Genomic DNA, 20081 nt, shown 5'->3' on the forward strand with positions numbered 1-20081 from the left:
GCTTTAATAGTGAATTGGCTGCCACTCTGAGACAGGGTGTGGATGAAGGCCACACATGTCAAATGTGCCAAATGAAATCACATTAGTAACTTAAGTGAAATCTAATTAAATCAAGTTGAATCAGCAGCTGAAGCGGTGAAACCCCTGCTGGTTGGCTCTCTGCCCCGCAGCCATGACACGATCTCACGCTTCTGGTTACAAAAGGGAGTTTTCTTCTTAGTAGGAGTTCAAACACAAAGGACTGCAGCAGCCCTGTTGTTGCTGTTGTTGCTCTTCTTCTTTCTCTGCTTTCCCTTAATTCCCCCCCAAAGCACTTGGAGCTCACAGACCGTACAACCTACACAGCCAAGGTTTCCAGATAGGTCTGAAATTTCATCCGGTACTCAGGCAATAAAAGTCATGCCAGGGGTGTCTTAATTGACCACCAGCTTATACAATCAAACTATTAAACAGAGGCAATAAAACGGTCTTATGTCCATTGGCCAGATGCTGGCTCTGTAATAACCTTTGTTAAGCTTATAGGACAATTATTTGTAAACCATGTATTGCAGAAACACAGTTCTTTGTTCTCATAATTTCCTGTAGCATGCTGAATCAAATACACACTGCAACTTCAGCTTCTGCCGCACAGCATTTTGCAGCATATTGAATTTTCTGAACTGTGTGTTTGTGTAAACCCCTCCTAAGGCATTGATCCAATCATCTCCAACGTTGGCATTTAGCATCTCTGGACTCCCATGATTCAAGTCACGATTTTTTGACATGCTTATCTTGTTCATTTGGTTGCTGCAGGTCAATCAGTTGGAGGGTATGGCATGAATCTGACAACACAAACTGTAACTAGTTAGCACACAGTGCAATCTTAATGAAACTTGACATAGTTATAGCCTAATTTCATCACCTTACCTCTGCAGACATCATTTCAAGGAATTTTGCATGTGGGTGGTTCTGTAATCATCATCGACTCTATAACATAGTGAGAAAATTATTCCATCATCAAGACTTTTCCAGTATATACCAGGGTATTCATTTCCATTCAGCTGCTCGAGGCGAGCCACTCGCTTCAACAGACTACATTTCTTATTCTTGCTCTCATTCTGACATCAGCCCCATGCTCTCTAAGGATATATGCTGGAATTTCGGTTGTACTTGACCATTAAACTCGTCAGAGCATTTCTCAAGAATCTGTTACTCTCACCTTCACTGACTGATACTGCAACACTGACACCTGGTGGTTCAATACTGAAACTGCTATAAAATTACACTGAACCCCGAGTAAACCCCCCCATTACTCCCCTTTGCTGTGAAGTTGCCAAAATTGTTATAAATAAAAATACAGTGGCTCATTCTCTAATATTTAAGATCCTTACCTGGTATATCAATCAATATGCACAATTCTTCTTTCACCATCCTGCAGGTATTCCTATATAATGAACATACTAGATTTTAAAACTAGTATATTGCTTTATTGACATAATCTTTATGATCTCTTGTGTTCTGTGACAGTATTTGCTTACTTATATTGTCTGTGTTGTCTAAATTAGCACTGTTTTACATCAGCTCTCTCTTGAATTGCACCCAGTTGAATAGTTTTTCTTTTTTGTAATAACAAAATTGTAAAATAAATAAATGAATAAATAAAATTCAAATATGAATTCCCGACGGCTTCATCTGTAACAAGATCCCTGTTCAAGTAAACAGTAAAATCTCTTAACTGGTTCCCAATGAAGAGATTTTACTGTTTACTTAAAAGCACTTCCTCGGGCAGGGCTCTTCTGGCTGCTTCTAAGTCCCACCTCAAAACTGAATGTGTCTGGGCTTTTGGAGTCAAGGCTCCTCAGCTCTGGAACTTCCTGCCTTAAGATTTGAGATTTGTAGAATCAATACCATATTTTTTAATCACTTCTTTAAAAAAAAGACCTTTCAGTATATCTGTAGTTTTTATTCCTACTGTTGGTTTTATTGTATGTATTATTGTTTTAGTTTTCTATTTTGAATATTTTACGCAATTATAGGCCTATTCTGTGTTATATAATTTCAAATGTCTAATTTTACTGCCTAATTTCTATTTCTTAATGTTGCAATCCTGTTGAAAACCATGTAAAGCACATTGTAATTACTTTAATTTCATTACAAAACAAAGTACGGCCTACTTCAAGTTTAATAGCTTCATTTGATTTTTGTTTGTTTAGTTTATTTTTTAGCAGGTTTTATTTGGCTGGATAACGTCGTTTCTGAAAAAAACAAAAAAAAAAACTACGGTACCCATCATGCCTCTCGGGTGCGTGATGACGCCACAGAACATCAACAACTCACATGTGGCGTACGTGAGCCGTTGCTGTGCCGTGCTAGCAACAACTGGGTAATGTGGAGCTGACGTCCCAGCTGAAATACCACGTTAAAATAAATATCACACAGCTACCTACACGCGTTTTGTACACAGCTTAACCTGAGCCAACATGCCTCCGAAGAAACCCGCCCAGCCTGCGGGAAATAAAAAAACTCAAGAGAAGAAAAAGGAAAAGATAATTGAGGTAAAAAAAATTACACGAGTTAGCATAGCGGTGTTTAGCGTTAGCTGACCAGCTAGCGTACCACACTCGCCCAGTGTTAACCGAAGCTAACACAAGTGCTGACAAGTGAACCTTAAAGTTACACTGATCTCTGGGAAGTTGTCAGTGTTTCCTAATTGTTCGATACTCGTTCTGATTAATTTATTTGCCTCCTAACAAAATCGCTAATCTATATAACCCAAAGTTAAGCGAGCTAGCCAGCTGTCAGAAGGCCAAGCTGCTAACCAGGGCCGTGCCGCCGGAAAAAGTGTTCTTATTTTGTCTGTTAAGGTTTATTTATGTCCATAAAGTCTGCGGCAGAAATTAGAAGCCTTAACGTGACATCTTTATTGTGTTTTATAAGAGCAGCTTGGTTGGTTTTGTATAAGAACGGGAATTAAAGGGCGGTGCTGTGGGCCTGTTTCTCACCGGCCTGTAGGACAGATGAGGGAACAGATTTCAGCCAGTTTCGGCGCCGAGTTGAAACAGGTGTAAAAGTTATTAGTTTTTATACTTAATTTCCTTTGTTTTTAAATGTGAGAGTACTGCAAGTACCTGACTACACTAATCACTGTCACTGCCACATCTTCCTGTCAGTGTAACCCTACCTGCTTGTCAGCGTCGTTCATGCACAGGAATAGATGATTTTACTGCATTTTCTCAGTATGTCAGATCGTTTGTTACTACAAATCTTTGAGGAAAATGATCTATCACGTGTCTAATTTCACAACAGGCAGAGATACTAATCAAGTCCACTAGTGTGATAACACTTCATATGCCATATGTGGTCTGATGCTTAAAACATGAGGCTGTAAATCCCATTAAAAGAATTGTGTTGTATGTGTTTCCAAAGCCTGACATATCTCATTCCCCTGTGACCTCCACTGTTGGCCAAAAAGTACTAAAAACACATGTGATTGTAATCTGTGGCTGAATACAGTTCCTAAACACACACTAGTTACTTTTGCTTTGAGTAATGTTTGCTAGTAAACTACAACAATGTCCAGCAGTTTTGTGCAATGACTCAGCCTGTTTTAACAATTAAGCTATTTACACCTTCAGTAGAAACCAATGGGCTTGGAGCTGAGTGGCACAGATAAGATAGGCAAGTCAGAGGGGACTGAAAGACGGACTAACATGTTGTTAGATTAAATATCAAACATATCCTCCAACTTTTAACAACCACGTTAATCTGAAAATTTAAATTAAGTACATTTTATTACATTGCGCACAAGCAAATTTAATTAAGTGTATGTTAATTTTGCTGAATTAAAAACAGATTTAGAAATGATTCTTACTGATTTGCCGGTGGTTGCTACCACCTTAGAGTTGTCATATTATAGCAGTGTGACAATGAATGTTGCCCTCTGCTTCTTTCCTTTCATTGTGCCCAGAGAAATAGATAATAGAGAGCTTTGTGTGGCTTTAATCAAATTCTGGTTTGTCTGAAATCACTTAAAAACTACATATAGGTGATAATATGACCAAGGAAAACAGCTGCATCAATCTAAATTTAAGACCCTCGGACACTGTGTGAGAACAGCAACATTGCATGTTCATTGCAAGTCACACTGTGCGACATGAGTCTGTCTGATCTCAATTTTGAGGCATGTGAGATTGTGCGATAAATGTGAGTCACAGTGCGGCGATTTAAGAAAAACATGCAGAAAAAAACAAGCAGTTTTTTTGTTTTGTTTTAAAAAATGGCGTTTACAGTGCTGCATCACTCCATGGTTGGTTTATAGACCAGGTTGATTAGAAACCAACCAGCAGCACTTGCATTGTGGGTTTTGATACTCACTGTTTTGGATTACCAGCCAAAGATTTCACTACGCTGCTTGTGAACTTTCTTCTGCGGCACGCCAGAATTATAGTGTATGAATAAAGGAAAACACATGCTGGAGCTTGTTTTTATGATGTTGGAGCTGTTTGCTTGGGTGATATTATTGGAGGTTAATTATGAAACTGATGATGAATTGACCTGTTGTTTTTTTCTAGGACAAGACATTTGGCCTTAAGAACAAGAAAGGGGCCAAACAGCAGAAGTTCATCAAGAATGTTACTCAGCAAGTGAAATATGGACAACAAAGTGCAAGACAGGTTAGATTAGACAATTCCTTCTTCTTACTATGTTTCTTTTTCTCCATCCCTTCATACTGTCTCTTGCGTGAACTATCTCCAGATCTCACACACACTTACTGTGTCACACTGTACTCATCCTCTCCTCTCATTTTACCAAATCATTTTAAATGTCTGCTGTTAAAAACATTTGTTAGAGAGTGCATTCATTTTGTACAATGAATCATCAAACAACTGACCACTAATTTAAATCTTTATAAGCTAATTTGGTGTGTGTGTGTGTGTGTGTGTGTGTGTGTGTGTGTGTGTGTGTGTGTGTGTTGCCCAGGCTGAGGCAGACAAGACTGCTAAGAAATCTGACAAGAAGAAAGAGTTGGACGAACTCAACGAGCTGTTCAAACCTGTAGTTGCTGCCCAGAAAGTCAGCAAAGGTAACAAACATGAATGAGCATTAACTTAGCTTATCTTATATTTTAATTGTTGCTCATCTTTTAAAACTGCCAAATATTTGCTGATTGTTCTTGTGTGTGTTCAGTACAGTTGAACAATAAATTCTTCTCTCTTTTCTGCAGGTGTCGACCCAAAGTCCGTGCTGTGTGCATTCTTTAAGCAGGGCCAGTGCACCAAAGGTGACAAGTGCAAGTTCAGCCATGATTTGTCAATGGAGAGGAAATGTGAGAAGAGAAGCGTCTACGTGGATGAAAGAGACGAAGACCTGGAGAAAGGTTAGTGTACAGTGTGGGTGACTTGTATATATAGTAATATTGTATATAATGTCACAGCGTCGAGCAATGCTGCATTTTGATCTTCACTTTTTGTAATGTTTACTATAGTAGTCCCTAAATGGCTGAAATAAATTAATAAGTAGGCCCTCTGGTTTTGGAAATTGCTTGGCATTTAATATTACAATAAGCAGTGAGCAATAAGATTTTTTTTTTTGAGGGCTGCATCTGCACCAAGCAGCACAACTTAAGTGTAAAATATATAAATGTCACAGGAGGAAACCGTAAACATGACTGCATTGCAAGTGACAAAAATGCTGACATCCTTGTTACACAAAATAAGATAAAAAATGTCACTGTTATGCTTTTCTCAGTAACAACATGGCTTGATAACACGTTGAAATACATTGTTTAACACTGAACAACTTACCTCTATTGCTTATGTTTAACATGAGACCTGTTGTGTTCTGTTTAGACACAATGGAGAACTGGGATGAGAAGAAGCTGGAGGAGGTGGTCAATAAAAAACACGGAGAAGCTGAGAAGAAAAAAGCCAAAACACAAATTGTAAGTCTGTATTTTTTTTAGCATGTTTGAAGGTGATCAAAAGTCCTGGATGCAGAGAAATTAAAAGAGCCCTGTTACTGACACGTAGAGGGGAATGATTAGAGAGACGAATACAGGGAGTTCAGACAGTTCGGAGGTGATGAAAGGGATGGAGATGAGGAAGAGAAAACCGAATCTAAAGGGGAAAAAGAAGGACTACCTTGAGCAATAGTGTATGTACTGCGATTTGATCATAATTATATCAGGCCAAGCCAAAAACACTGTTCAAAGCCATTTCAAATTGCAGGAACTGCAAGGAAGTCCTGTTAGTGGTGGATTCAATGAATCAGTGATCTCATGGCTGTTTGTCCTCAACCATATCGACCCACTTCACCTTCACTTGAAATGAATCTATCTAAATGCAGTAACAACACAAGATGCTTTCTGTTTTCCCCTCCCTGTAACGTTATCTACTTTGTGTCATTTTCAGGTGTGCAAGTACTTCTTGGAGGCCATAGAGAATAATAAGTACGGCTGGTTCTGGGTGTGTCCAGGGGGGGGCGATACTTGCATGTACCGGCACGCTCTGCCGCCCGGCTTCGTACTCAAGAAAGACAAGAAGAAGGAGGAGAAAGAAGAGGAAATTTCGTTGGAGGAACTGATAGAAAACGAGGTAAGGACGGATGGAGGGATGTAAAGTCTGCTCCTGGCAAAAAAAACTGTAATCCAACTCTGAGATGTATTTGGAGGCTCTAGGTGAATAAGAGCAACACAGAGGGCTTGTTATAGATAAAGCTTTGCACTTGTGTCCTGCATCTCAATAAGCTTGGTTGCTGCCATCATGGAGGTCCATGCGGAGAATTAGGTGTGCACAAATGACAGCCTCTACTCCAAAGCAACAACTATAGGTAAATAGTGAGCTCGGTTAATGTGAACAAACTGTCCTTCAGTTTGTCAGCTAGCTAAGCAGGTATTAGGGCTGTAAGGACGTTTTCATATAAATACACAACTACTAACCACAGAAATGTTTGAAATCGGATGTATTAACAAGACAGTGGAGATCAGCGTAGCATTCTGTTGGATGCTGCGTAACGAGCTGAAATTAGTAGCAGTGAGTGAGTAAACTTTAATTCCTTTGCACCTTTAAAAACTGTTATAAAGGGCTTTACATATACACATTAAAACGTGCTATAGTAAAATACAGTTAGAGATCATTTGAAGGACAGCTGGGCTTCATAAAACAGAATTACATAAGTTGTAAAAGTTGTAAAATACCCGTCTGTACAAACCAAATCAAGAAAGTGAAGAAACGTAACCAGTTGCCTTCAGATAATGTCAGCAAAAAATTGAGGACGTCCAACATGGCTACCACCCGGGGTCGTTAAACGCTCTCTAAATACTAAGTGTGCCTGGTTTTACCCTGGAAGATGTCTTTACTGTCCACATCCTGATGTCCGTCTCTCCCCCCGCAGCGTGCAGCTCTGGGTGTCAACGTGACTCGGATCACCCTGGAGACTTTCCTGGCTTGGAAGAAGAGGAAAAGGCAGGAGAAGGTTGGAACATGTTCAAACATCTTATTAACATAGTTTGACACGTTTGTTACTGCAGCATCATGGATGTTTCATTTTAAGTCCCTTACATTTCCCTGTGGAAGTTATGTCCTCTGATGATTCAGGGCTAAATCAGAAAACGTAAGAATCTTACAAGGACACAAGTATCCCCCCCCCAAAAAAAAAGTAACTGGCTGCTGTTGATTGACAGGTGGACAAAGCGAGGGAGGAGTTGGAGAAGAAGAAGGCCGACTTCAAGGCTGGAAAGTCGCTAGTAGTAAGTCTGGCTCCAGCTGGTGTGGGTGGTGTTGGTCACACAGTATTCTGGATAACTGTTTGTGTTTCTGTTTATAGCTGTGGTCACTTTATGAGTCTACATGTTGTGTCCTGTTACTGTTGAAGCAAACATCTCTACAGTAATACAGGATTTAATTAAATATCTGTATGCGTAGGTGAGCGGCCGCGAGGTGTTCGAGTTCCGTCCAGAGCTGGTCGACGACGACGACGCTGAAGCCGACGACACTCGATACGAGAGCGAAGAAGAGGAAGACGACGAAGTGGTAATTATTAAATAATCCACAATTCTCTAATCTGTCTGTGGCCAGAAGCCGCAGAGGCCGCTCCTCCTCCTGCAGTCGATGCTTATTAAGTTTGTCTTTGTTTGACTTCATATTGTGTGAAGTCTAACACAGTGTGCGTCGTTGGTGTGAAATATCAATAATATATCAGTGTTGTCAGCGCTCGGTCAGCTGGGTGTGAACAGGCATTAAATTACAACATTTAAATTTAGAACATAGTAATTAGAATAAAATGGATGGGATTAATCCCTTCTTTTCTGAATCAGTGATATTTGATTAAAAACTTTTTTTTTTCATTTTAGAAAAATTAAATTAAAAGTGTAGTTCGAGTTCCCTTTTTCTTTTGTTTTTTTAACTCCATTTCACATCTGAACTGTCTCAACAGTTTTTTAACAATCTCCGCCTTCCCCTCTTATATCCAACTCCCCCATTTTTCCCCACTTATTTCTCTGGTTTTGTCTCTCCCCCGCGTCTCTATCTCACTCACTGACTCGAGTCACTGTGATTGGCTGAGTAGTGTCACATGACCACTGCCGTAAAAGCCAGAAAAGCTGTGCTGGTTAAAATATAGACTCTTTAAAATGTAATTTTTAGGCAGTAGCGTCTTGGTCTGGATCGAGCTATTATTAGTGACCTCAGCTCTATACAAAACCTACCAGTCAGAGAAATGTCTATGTGCTTGAGATCATGGCTGCTGCTAGAGTGGACCATAAAAAGTGCATCCTGTTAATTTTGGGCAAAGTGAAAATGACAGCTTCTAAAACAGATGATGTATGATGTAACTCTATTTCCAGGTTCAGTATATGAATTTAAAGGTAACAAAAGTCGCTGCAGGTGTAGGTGAGGTTTATGTAACCCAGACACAGTTTCCGCAGGTATAATTCAGCGTCTTACAGGTGATGGGAAGGTGGTTTGGTGCTGTCCCCAGACTCAGTGTTCCTGTAGTTAAATTGTCTAATTCCTGCTGAACTGCAGCTGTCGTCTTTTCACACATCAAATGATTTGCCTGTTAATTACTTGCACCTGTTGCACACTTGTTAGCTCCTCAGTAGATTTGGGCCATAAATGAATCCATAACAAGTTTAATGAACAAGAAAATATTTTCCTAATTAAACACAGTTTGGTTTTTTTGTCCCTTGATTAATTTCCTGGTTCCTTTTATTTCTGGTACTAAAATATTGTGTAAAAAACTTTGTCCAATCAAAAACAGTCTGGCTTTTGGCAACTTTACTGGCATTAAGTTCCAGAAAGTGATAAAGTTCTTCTTCTAGGCATTTTTATGTGTTGGATTTCTTGTGTCGCACTCCTGCCTAAACCTGCTGTTCATGGTTTTCATTTCAGATTGATACCACAGAGGTCCAGGACATAGACTTATCTCGTTTTGTTCCACAAGAGGTCGACAACACAGGCATTACCGTAGCATCCGTGGACCGTTTTACCTCGAGGAATAAGAACCGTGAGAACAGTGAACCGACAGAAGAAGACAACGGTAAGAAAAAGCCACTAATTGGACTAGAATTAACGCCTCGCGGTTGTATCCCTCCGCCACTCAGACTAGATTCAGGTTACATCCCTGTTTATCCAGAATCATATAAAATATTAAACATTTGAGTGAAATCTTTTCTCATAATTGATGTGTGAAGTCTTGAGTAATGGTTAGAAAGTATTTTGTGAGGTCACCATGGCCTTGACCTTTAGCCACCAAAATTTAATCAGTTCAACCTCGAGTCCAAGTGGACATTTGTGCCAAATTTGAAGAAGTTCTGTAAAGGTGTCACTGAGACAACGTGTCCACGAGAATGGGACGGACAGACTGAGCGGAGGCATAAAAATGTCACTTCTGTCTAGTTGCCATGACAATGCTGGTTACAACTATACACAACCCTTGAATACATTTTGTTCAAATCATAACTAATGTAAAAAATCTGTCTATCTTTTCTTTCCTGCTTCCTCCTCCTCCTCCTCCTCCTCCCCCTCCTGCTCTCTACAGATGAACAGCTGAACGGAGCTTGCGGCGGCGCTGAGGCCAATGGGCTTTCAGGAGCAGAGGGGGGAGGGGAGGACGGAGGAGGGGAGGATGAAGAGGAGGAGGAGGAGGTGGAGGAAGAAGAGGTTCCGGTGGACGAGAACCTGTTCACGGGTGAAGATCTGGAGGAACTGGACGAGGAGCTCAACACACTGACGCTGGAAGAATGAGAGGGAGCGCGCGAGGTGGAGGTTAGGACGGACTAAGTGACAAAGGGATGGACCGATGGATGCATGGAGCTTAACAACAAAGAGACCGGATGTTTGAATGATTTTAAATTTCAGAGACTCCAGTAATAAAGCCTGATTATATCATGACATCACTGCCTGTCTCTGCCCCCTCTGTTTTCTGTATCGCCCCTCTCACATCCCACCGCATCCCAGACGTTCTGTCCATCGGGTGTCCAAATTTCCACAGCAGGGCCAATAAGGGTCAACCAGGGCCAACTCCACATGAATGTCGCTTGTCACAATTTCTAATACGAGAGAATTCGGCTGCTGCTGTTGTGCACTTTTTGTTGCTCAACGCTGGCTTACGTTGAAACTGAAATTACTTTAGATAAAAAATTAGGCTTCGAGTGCTTCTCTACCTGATCACTATTAAATATCGAACAGGGTGATTTGCTGAGTGAGACATTACAAGGGCGTAAAAATCAAAGCACTGCTGGAAACGGCTTCAGTAAACTTAATAACATTATCGATGGATGTTTAAAAAAAGCTTTTGTAAACTGAATTTATACAAAGTGGGAAATGAACAGGAGTGATTCTGTGGTAAGAAATCTGTTCAGAGCTTCGCCTGCTCTCGTACCAAAATAAAAGCTGTAATTTGAGGTTGTCAGCACTTTCATTATTCCAGTAATTTGTTTTCCCCTCAACAGATCCATTATTTCATTTAGGTGAACTTAAAACTGTTGAAAAAATTTGTGTAACTGTCGGAGGAAAAGTCCAGACCTAGCTTCTGAAATGTCAGGGGTGTTTGAGACCTGATTAGTGCTGTAATTCAGCCCCAGCAGGGAAACCAAATGATCCCATTGCCAGCCCAGTATTGTAAATAATGTTCTCATGAGTTGCCTCCTGAAGAAATAAAAGATTACTGTACATCCAGTGTGTGTCTCTTCTTGGATGACGCCAAGTCCCCACATCATTTCATATCAGTTGATATTGTACAATAAATACAAATCTTTATGTAATCAAATTACTAACAAGAAACTGACACACTGAACTTTTCTTGGTTCATCTTTGGTGCCAGTGATGTTGAAATTCAGGTATTTCTAAATCTCAAGATCAAAATTCTTTAAGGCTGTTAATTATGACATTGGGCTTAAAGGACAAGTTCACATTTACCCGGGTCAGTCTTAAAAAGAAAATAAAAATACTCATGTTTGCTTGTTGTAATCATTCCTCATTTCTTACTGACCACTACTTCTTTTTTTTTTTTTTTCCATTTGAGATGGGGAAATGTTCAATCCTCTTTCTGTGCAAAAATATATTCTAAAACAGTTTGAAATAATCAAATCGAGTGGAGATCTATATGTCTATTATGTATCTATAATTACTGTCTTTTTGTATGAAATTCCCTCTTGTGTTTCTGTGCTGAGCTGCGGTGTAAAGATGGGAACACAAAGAGGGTATTTTATACTAAAAAGTCTGTACTCGATTTGTCTAAGTCAGACTGTTGAAGCCGTGTCATCATATCCTAAGCTGAACTTCGGGCTGCAAAGAGTGAAACGATTTTCCTAATGGCCAATACGAACAGGTGGCACAATTATGTTTACACAATGATATTTATATTGTAAGACAAATCTGAAGAAAATGTCCTTTAATACTCAGTGATTCACATATACATACACAGTGCGTTCAGAAAGTATTCAGACCCCTTCACTTTTTTTATATTTTGTTATGATGCAGCCTATTGCTGGAATTGTTTAAATTGTTTATCAATCTACACTGACATCCTTAAACTGACCCAGATGTGCATGTAATTGAAGCCTTATCTTGATACTGTCATGATTTACTCCAGTGTTACAACCTAAAACTGGATTTTTTTTTTGTACATATTTTACTACTATTCTGAAAAATAAATTATATTTAGCACAGGTACGTGGCAAAAACTTTGACAAGAGATCAAAACAGGAAAATGATTTTCAGATACCACAGGAAAATGAAATCAAAAGATTTTAATCATCAGTGAACGTCCAGGCCGGACAGTGCACCTCGTACGTGCAACATGGAAGATTATATCTGTAGTTTTGACATTTCACATTTGACAGGCAGCTCCAAAAGAAGAGATGAGAGATCAAATGGTGTTGTGAACTGATTTTTATTTTGACTGAGACAAAAAAAAAAATTACATTTAGTCTAATAAACACAGTTGAACTGCTTAACAGGAAATCACATGGCACACCATTAGAGAAAAAAGGAAGGACTAGATCTGAACTACAAAACTATCTAGATCCAGCTTTACAAATCCTGTTGATGTTTATCTTACTAACAGATTGAAGCCTCCTGCCCTCAGTTTTTTTCAAGAAAATGTTGCCTGAACTACAATGTAACTCTGAGATGTTTAAACTTGAAATAAAGTGTTTCTTCAGCAGTCTGTTGATAAATTATGGTGTGCTACTGCTGCGGTTGTACATTGTTAGTCCAGCTGATAGAAGCCAAAAACGGCGTCAAGGTTGAAACTATGTACTTAAAAAAAAGAAAAACATAAAAGCATCACACTGAACACAAACTACACACACTGTATATGATGCTGCTGCTGCTGCTGCTGTTCACACACTGTGTTTGATTAAGACTCCCATTTTAGCAGTGGATGCTACTGTGCACTTGTTGTATCACTGAGTCACAGCAAGGTCACTGACCGGCAGTAAGGTCAGACAGGTGTCAAAGGTCGTGTCAGAGGTCGGGAGAAGGTCTTGATGTCGGTCGGTCTGTCAGGTCAGGTGTCATTGTGTCATGACAACAGTCGCCTAGGGAACAAGAAGCTGCAGTGTTATTCACAGGAAGAGAAACAACTCAACTGTCATCAGTAACTTGTTGACAGGTGTGACTTCCACATGTGTGTGGAAGGCATGACTGAAGGGGCTCACACACAGTTTGCAAATAAAGCATCTTCACCGGGAGATCAATATATTTTAGAATATGTCTAAGGAAAGAAATATTTCATGAAATACATCCCAACACCCTTTAAAGGAAGCAGAATACGGGTTTTATACATGAGTATAATAATTTCGCACCACTGTTTCACTGTTGGGGGAAAGCTCTGCTAACATGCTAACAACCTTTCTTTGTTCCTGAACAGACCCTGAAATGGAGAATTTAAAACCAAAGGGAGCCAGGAGTCTGCATGTTCAACCAAAGAGAAAGAAGTTTTAAAGTAATGTGGGAAGGTGAAGTCTCTCATTGGAAGGTAAACCTGCAGACACCCGGTCCTCCGCAGCTCACAGCTACCTGTTTTTCACCGTTTCTTTCATTATATATTTTAAATATACAATGAAATCACCAGAAAATACACAGTAGTATGTTGTATGTTACAGATGTATTAACTGCATCCTTCAATTAGTTGCACAAGGAATTCAATATTAGGTTAGTTTTTCCTTAACTTTAACTGGCTTAGACCGACCCTCCATTTTGTACTTTACTCTTCATTTCGATCACCACACAGCTGACATGAACTGCTCTGTGTGTATGTGTGTGTGTGTGTGTGTGTGTGTGTGTGTGTCTGCTTGCACAAACCATGTAACAGACCTTACTCAGAATCCATTTGAAGTCTATGTATAAAATACATTGTTACCAAAATACAAAACTCTTTGGTACCAAATGTCCAGTTATTCATACTGGTGGTCCCAGCAGCACAAAATCTGGCACTTACCGCTCGTTTCAATAGGTACGAGGACGTTTGTGAGATTCCTCTCTGGGAGGATCGGCCAGCATCACCTTCATCTTCACTCCATTGACGACCCGACCATGGAGCGCTGCCATGGCCTCATCTGCGCACTGAGAGGTGAACATGCGGAGAGAAGATTTATTTAGGGAGAAATTCTTGATTTGGTTTGTTTTTTTTTTTTTGTTTCTGTTTGTCAGGATATCACTCAGCTTTGCCTCTGTCTACCTCTACTCATCCCTCCATCTTTCACAGCCCATTTACTCCTCCCTATAGACTGTAGTCATCCAACCGTTCTATTTAACCTCCAGCTGCTGATCATACATTAAATGCTACATATTCTTCTCTCTGGTTTGTTTTCAGCTTCACCTCCATCACTTCAGAGTCTCACCTGTTTGTCTGCATACTTCATGTATCCAACTTTCCTCCCTGGAACCAAATGCACCTCGATAAGTGAACCAAAGCGACTACAGAGAGAGACAGAGGGAGACACAGTGGGAGGAAAAAACATTTAATTGTAAAGCAGGGACGTTGGTTAATGCTTATTGTCTGGAGCATCATTTTAATAGCACATTACACTGTTATTTAAGAGCACTTAGCTTGATGCCCTCATCCGGGGCAATTTGAAGTGACTGAGCTTAAGTTGTGATCAATTGAACCTTTCACCTTCTGGTTAATGGACCATTATTTTTACCATCTGGCCATTTTGTGACATAAATATACAAAACCCATCAGCACATTTTAAAAATGCTATAATAAAGTAAAAATTATGAGCCAGTCCATCATTCACTTACCAGAAAACGTCCTCCAGCACATCCGGAGGCAGCGGGGAGGGGCTGAACACGACGAACAAGCGCTCCTTGGTTTTGCTGTCAGGTGGAGCGAGCTTCTTCAGCGGGGGCAGGTTGACGTCTGTCTGAACCCGGGACATTGGAGAGATGGGAGAGAAACCCTGGAGGATACAAACAAAATAGTCAGGCTTCATGATAGAACTTTAATACAGTATTTTCATTTTTTTTTTTTTACACATAACTGTGTAAAACATATCAGCTCCAAGGTTACGCATGTTAAGACTTGTATAATTACCAACTTTTATTTCATTAATTATTTAATCTGTAAAATGCCAGAAGTGGCAGAGGAGGCCTGGAGGAATAATTACCCAGAACAGTTATTAACTTTGAGATGTTATTTACCGGGTGAGTTGTTTTCTAAAACTTAGATTTTGTCTCTAAAGTGACGACAAGAAAAACAATGAAAATATAGAATAACTTCACTTCCAGTTATTAATATACAGCATGTGTGTAAATAAGTATTTTTAAAAAGGAAAAAACTATTCATATCTGTACAACCTGTGTTGTAGGAATCTAAAACCATATTTTTGATTCCTACGGTACAGGTTCAATAAAGGTCTAAAATACGAGAGCAGTGTGCCAAAATGTCCTGTTCTTCAATAAAAGGTCTTTAAAGGACATTGTGAGTGTTCATGTCATGCAAACAGACCATGTGACCATTGAAAAACATGGGAAGATAACTCAAGATGACAAGCAGGTTGATCTGACAGCAGTTTTTAAATCAGGCGGTGATTTAATGCACTCACCGGAGGTTTCATCACTTGGCTGGTGGAGGGTCCGTTCCACACTGCAGACATCATCTGGGTTGCAACAAACTGCATAGCCATGCGACCTACAGGACTACACACATAAACACACACACACAGGCTGTTTCAAGCTGGTTTTCATTGGTTCATACCAATCACAGTGACCAGATGGAGAGACAGATATTATTTCTACTATCAAATACAGGTTAGCCGTGTATAGTACTGTAAGAACGTTGACCAGACATGTTAGAAAGAAAATACAGTACTGGATAGATACTGCGTGTCCTCACTTTGTCTCCATAAAATTCTTTAATGGTCATTTTCAACCTTTTGTGATGCTTTTACTGAACGTTTATATTGTATACTAACAAACAAGAACAATTTGTGCCACTAAGGCTGCACATACGACTGGTCACTGATATTTGACTCTAACCTCCATCCAGACCTGCTTGTTCCCCTGACTGCTTTTTAAACAACACGGGTTGTTTGATTGTTTGTTAACATGGGGTTTTCTCTGCGTTTAAACTGTGTGGTGCCAACAACTTTTACTGCTTCTGTTTAGTACATAAAGAGCTCTTGCTCCTTTTCCTCTTCACCAGTTTCTCAGAAATGACTCCCCAGTCACTGCAGCCCACAGGGGACAAGTCACATTCACCCATGAATATTTGACAACAAACAGAACGTGACCATGAAGAAGTGCAACTAATGTCACTGTTAATTATCAGTGGCATTTTGGTCCTAATTTTTCAATTGATGGATTTAATTAATTAAAGAGCAATTCTGCTTCACGCCTCTATTAATGTCTGTCCCTTATGCAGAAATGCTGTAAGTGTATGCTGTCACTTATATTCAGTATAAATGCATGTGTGTGTACCTGCTGCGGTCATCTCCATCGTCAACAAAATTTACTACCAGTCTGTTGCCAGGTGGATATTCGAAGCCATTAAGCTTCTCCTTGGCATAAACTGCTGATCCCAGGTTACTGTAACGAATCAGCGCATGACCTGAGGGCACATGACACACAGGAAATAAAAAACAGCCAACACTTTTGGTTTAGAGTCATCAGAATGAACAGAGGGAGCACATCAACATTCACAGGTTATATGAATTACAAACTATAGTAAACCCAATTTTAGATTTATGACTTGAGCTTATATAAAACCAAGAAAATAACTTTTTAAATACTGTTTTTTGTTCAAAAAGTGTTTGACCAGTCAGAAAAATATATAGTAGGGGTTATTTCACCCTGGGAACAACTATCTGTGATAGAATATTGCCTGTTTCCCACAGTATTATTTAGGGAACTGAACAACTTAGCTCAAAACTTTGGACACATACTTCTCATTTCTTAAACTGTAATATAGTGTCCAGATGAATGAAGCCCATACTTGGAGTTTATTCACTAACCTTTGCTCATTCCATAAGCATCTCTCTGAAGCTCGCAGTACTCCATACCAGGAATGATGTCAAACAGAGCAAAAATCTGCTCCTGGGTAAGAGCAGCCCGTGTTGACATCATGAGGCACCGCGTGAAGTCATTGGAGCGGTAGTCCATGACCTGGTAGTTCCCAGGGTCAGCTGTAGAGGGAAGAGGGACACCAGGGTAGGGATGACCAATATCAGTGAAATTCCACGATTCTCGATACTTATTTCGATTCCACGGTAAAAAAAAAACAAAAAAACAATAAATTCCATGTACTTTCTCTTTCACTCGAATACGAATTAAAAAAAAACAAAAAACAAAGAAAAGTGGCATGTAGACTTCAAGAATTTAAAATAAACAATACTGTGCTAAAATATAAACCATCTACTTTTTATTGCAAAGCTTTTCAGCTATAATGCCCTGAGACAAAAAAAATGTGGAAATAATAGATATATTAAAATGAAACAACTACTGACATAGCAAAAAAGAACAGTGGCAGGTAGCCTTCAAGTATTAAAGTAAACAATACTATGCTGGAGGCGTGACGAGCACTCATGCAACTACTTCCCTCAATAGGATGTCAACCTTATGTTACTTCCTAAGAGGGTGACTATCAATCTCGTCACGTGTTGGTACTTTTCGGTACCTTCGATATCATGAAAAGGGCTTCTCAGATGTATTCGTATCAGTGGCCTGCTAGGAGAGAATGAATGAAACTGAAAAATACTAATTCCCCTGGTAAGACTTTGATTCCCCTCATTCACATCTCCAATTGAACTATTTTCTCTTCACCATTTACAGATTAATGTTTACTTTATTAACACACAACACAAATACCTACAACTGCAGCCATAACTGTAACACTGATTTGAAAGAGGAATTTCAAATACAAAAGGAACAACTGCAAGCACATCAGAAGTCCAACAAGTAGTAATGTAACAAAAAAAATTTCTTCCCAATTGCCATCTGACTGCATCCCATAACACAGGAATCAGTGGTGTGTCTCAGGTGCGACGGACTTAAATGCTGGTCAATAATTTCAAAAAGTGGAAATTTAAATGCAAATATAGCAGAAGAAAAATACTCAATTAGGATGTTTAAAAACTGCTTACCCATTGGGAAGGCGTACTGGTTCATGGAGTCACCACCACCCATGTAATCACCTCTTGGGGCTCCTGCGCTGTAATCTTCTGTCACTGTAGCCTTGGTGCGAGGTTCAGCCAGGATTGCCCTGTAGGCTAGCAACACAAACATCATCATCATCATCATCATCATCATCATCATCATCATCATCAACGTTGCAGTGCCAAGTAACAAAGTGTCCACAGTCCTTCACAAAGTGTTAACAAATATGAGGAACAGTCACGTCTAAACACTAAAAATGTGCATCTCCCAGTATGTTTTCCAGCTGCTACTTCTATAGCAAATAATAAACCCATTAGAGAATATGACAGTCTTACTTTTGTCACAGTTTTCTATAGCGATGGCAGCTTGCGAGGGTTTGTAGTATCTCACGTAGCCCAAACCTTTACTTTCCCCAGTGAATTTATTCTTGATGATCACACAATACTCAATGTCACCATATTCCTGAAAGACAGACAGAGGCAATAGACAGGGATTTTAAAAAACTGGTAATTTGACGTCTCATAAAAAGATAACAAGAAACAGAGGTTATAACCAAATTTACAGATCTATTTACATATCACAGAAAAAGTATGTGCACAAGCTGAGAAGTAGGTGTAGTTACTTTGAATGTGTCTTTGAGATCCTCCTCTGAGAAGGTTTTGGGGATCATGACGAAGATCCTGGTCAGCTCTTCATCTTCAACATCTCTGTGCCTCGTTGAAGACCGTGACTGGGCAATAAACACCTGCCAACCAAGCAGAAGGTAAAATAGTTACAAATAATTGGTCATTACTAAGCCTAACAAGACATTTAAAATTTTAGAGACATCCATAAATGATAGATTTTCAAGTATTTTTGCATTTAAATTATCTAGGAGAAGGGGAACTTGTTTTGAGTTCATGTGTTATGGTTTTGACATGTGTGCTGCCATCACAATACAATGGAGGTTAATGGTTCGTCAAGATATTCCACATTCCTTGCTATTGTTTTCTCAGGGACTTTTTTTTTTTTTTTAGGTCAGTGAATTATCCTGAATAACTGGGACACTGTTTCTAGAAAGATGAGGTGTTTCGTGGCAGTTTTCTCTGATGTGGGCTCCACAATCACAAATCCCCTCGCCTTAAATGCACTGAAGTGATAGCGGAGGTGTCATACACTTATATTTAAAAACCTCAGCAAATCGCACTTGAACTATCTGCATGTCTAGACGCTATTAGGAGGAAGTAGTAAGAAAATATGGATTTTGTAATACGGGTGAACTGACCCCCTTAATACAGGTCCCTCTTTCCTGCGTTGCTAACGTAAGAACCTGCTGTGTAGCATGCTAGCAGGCCGCACGTATGTTATGATTCAACTGTTTCGACTGAAAGTTCACAGCATTATTAAATTAACAACATACTGAACCGATACTATCAACCACCCCAACTGCCCGGTGTAAGTAACCGTTACCTTGCAAGGTTTTGTCCCTTCCATCAGCACTTTGCCGTGCATCTCCTCCATAGCTAGGCAGGCCTGCGAAGACTTAGCGAACTTCACGTAGCAGATCCCTTTGGACTCTTTTGTCTGTTTGTCTTTAACAACCCAAACCCCCTGAATATCCCCAAACGCGGAGAAACCTTCCCGAAGCTCATCTTCAGTTATGGACCGACTTGTGACCACGAAAAGCCGGCTATTGGGAGGGTCGTCGAGGTTTTCGGTCGCTTGTTTATTGGGATACTCCTCCATTTTTGCTTCCCGCTGGATAGAATGCTACCATTAGCCGTTGGTGCTGCCTTCACGTTCTCCTCGGGAACTTCCTGATTCAACTTGGTGCGTTGGCAATCAGCAAATCAAAAACAGTCATACCTAAGTTTTGATATTTACACACATAATTTACATAATGTGGAAGAGGTTCGCTTCGATGCAAAAAATTTCACAAACTTTTGAGGGGGAATTTACTGTTTATTTTACTTCTTTATTTTGAAGACAGTTTTTCTTCAAAATAAACAAACTGTCTAAAAA

At 39.7% G+C, this 20081-nt stretch overlaps 2 protein-coding genes across 2 annotated transcripts; one reads left to right on the forward strand and one right to left on the reverse strand.

Moving 5' to 3' along the window:
- The first annotated feature begins 2324 nt into the window (after window positions 1–2324).
- Window positions 2325–11156, forward strand: zc3h15 (zinc finger CCCH-type containing 15). Its single transcript, XM_023393511.2, has 11 exons — window positions 2325–2534; window positions 4551–4652; window positions 4960–5062; window positions 5204–5356; window positions 5829–5920; window positions 6390–6572; window positions 7372–7452; window positions 7661–7726; window positions 7902–8009; window positions 9369–9516; window positions 10018–11156. Exons 1-11 carry the CDS (start codon window positions 2460–2462, stop codon window positions 10221–10223), a joined length of 1317 nt encoding a protein of 438 aa, XP_023249279.1. The 5' UTR covers window positions 2325–2459; the 3' UTR covers window positions 10224–11156.
- Window positions 11157–12356: 1200 nt separating this feature from the next.
- Window positions 12357–19844, reverse strand: rbm45 (RNA binding motif protein 45). The gene is made up of 11 exons (XM_023393515.2): window positions 19530–19844; window positions 18703–18825; window positions 18416–18542; window positions 18068–18193; window positions 16940–17110; window positions 16407–16536; window positions 15533–15626; window positions 14730–14887; window positions 14327–14402; window positions 13924–14048; window positions 12357–13021 (listed from the first exon to the last, which is right to left on the reverse strand). Exons 1-10 carry the CDS (start codon window positions 19803–19805, stop codon window positions 13932–13934), a joined length of 1398 nt encoding a protein of 465 aa, XP_023249283.1. The 5' UTR covers window positions 19806–19844; the 3' UTR covers window positions 12357–13021; window positions 13924–13931.
- Window positions 19845–20081: the final 237 nt, after the last annotated feature.

The sequence above is a fragment of the Seriola lalandi genome, unplaced genomic scaffold (genome assembly GCF_002814215.2).
Source record: "Seriola lalandi dorsalis isolate HSWRI2012SDOR001 ecotype SW California unplaced genomic scaffold, Sedor1 jcf7180002054937, whole genome shotgun sequence".
Lineage (NCBI taxonomy): Eukaryota > Metazoa > Chordata > Actinopteri > Carangiformes > Carangidae > Seriola > Seriola lalandi.

What these genes read in the sequence shown, in the direction of transcription:
- zc3h15 (XM_023393511.2), top strand. Translation starts at nt 2,460, where the DNA reads ATGCCTCCGAAGAAACCCGCCCAGCCTGCGGGAAATAAAAAAACTCAA. An exon ending in AAAAAGCCAAAACACAAATT is followed by an intron (nt 5,921 to 6,389) that starts GTAAGTCTGTAT and finishes TGTCATTTTCAG; the next exon opens with GTGTGCAAGTACTTCTTGGA. An exon ending in AAGAGGAAGACGACGAAGTG is followed by an intron (nt 8,010 to 9,368) that starts GTAATTATTAAA and finishes TTTTCATTTCAG; the next exon opens with ATTGATACCACAGAGGTCCA.
- rbm45 (XM_023393515.2), bottom strand. Translation starts at nt 19,805, where the DNA reads ATGGAGGAGTATCCCAATAAACAAGCGACCGAAAACCTCGACGACCCT. An exon ending in AAGGGACAAAACCTTGCAAG is followed by an intron (nt 18,826 to 19,529) that starts GTAACGGTTACT and finishes CTTGGTTGGCAG; the next exon opens with GTGTTTATTGCCCAGTCACG. An exon ending in GTGCTGGAGGACGTTTTCTG is followed by an intron (nt 14,403 to 14,729) that starts GTAAGTGAATGA and finishes CTCTCTCTGTAG; the next exon opens with TCGCTTTGGTTCACTTATCG.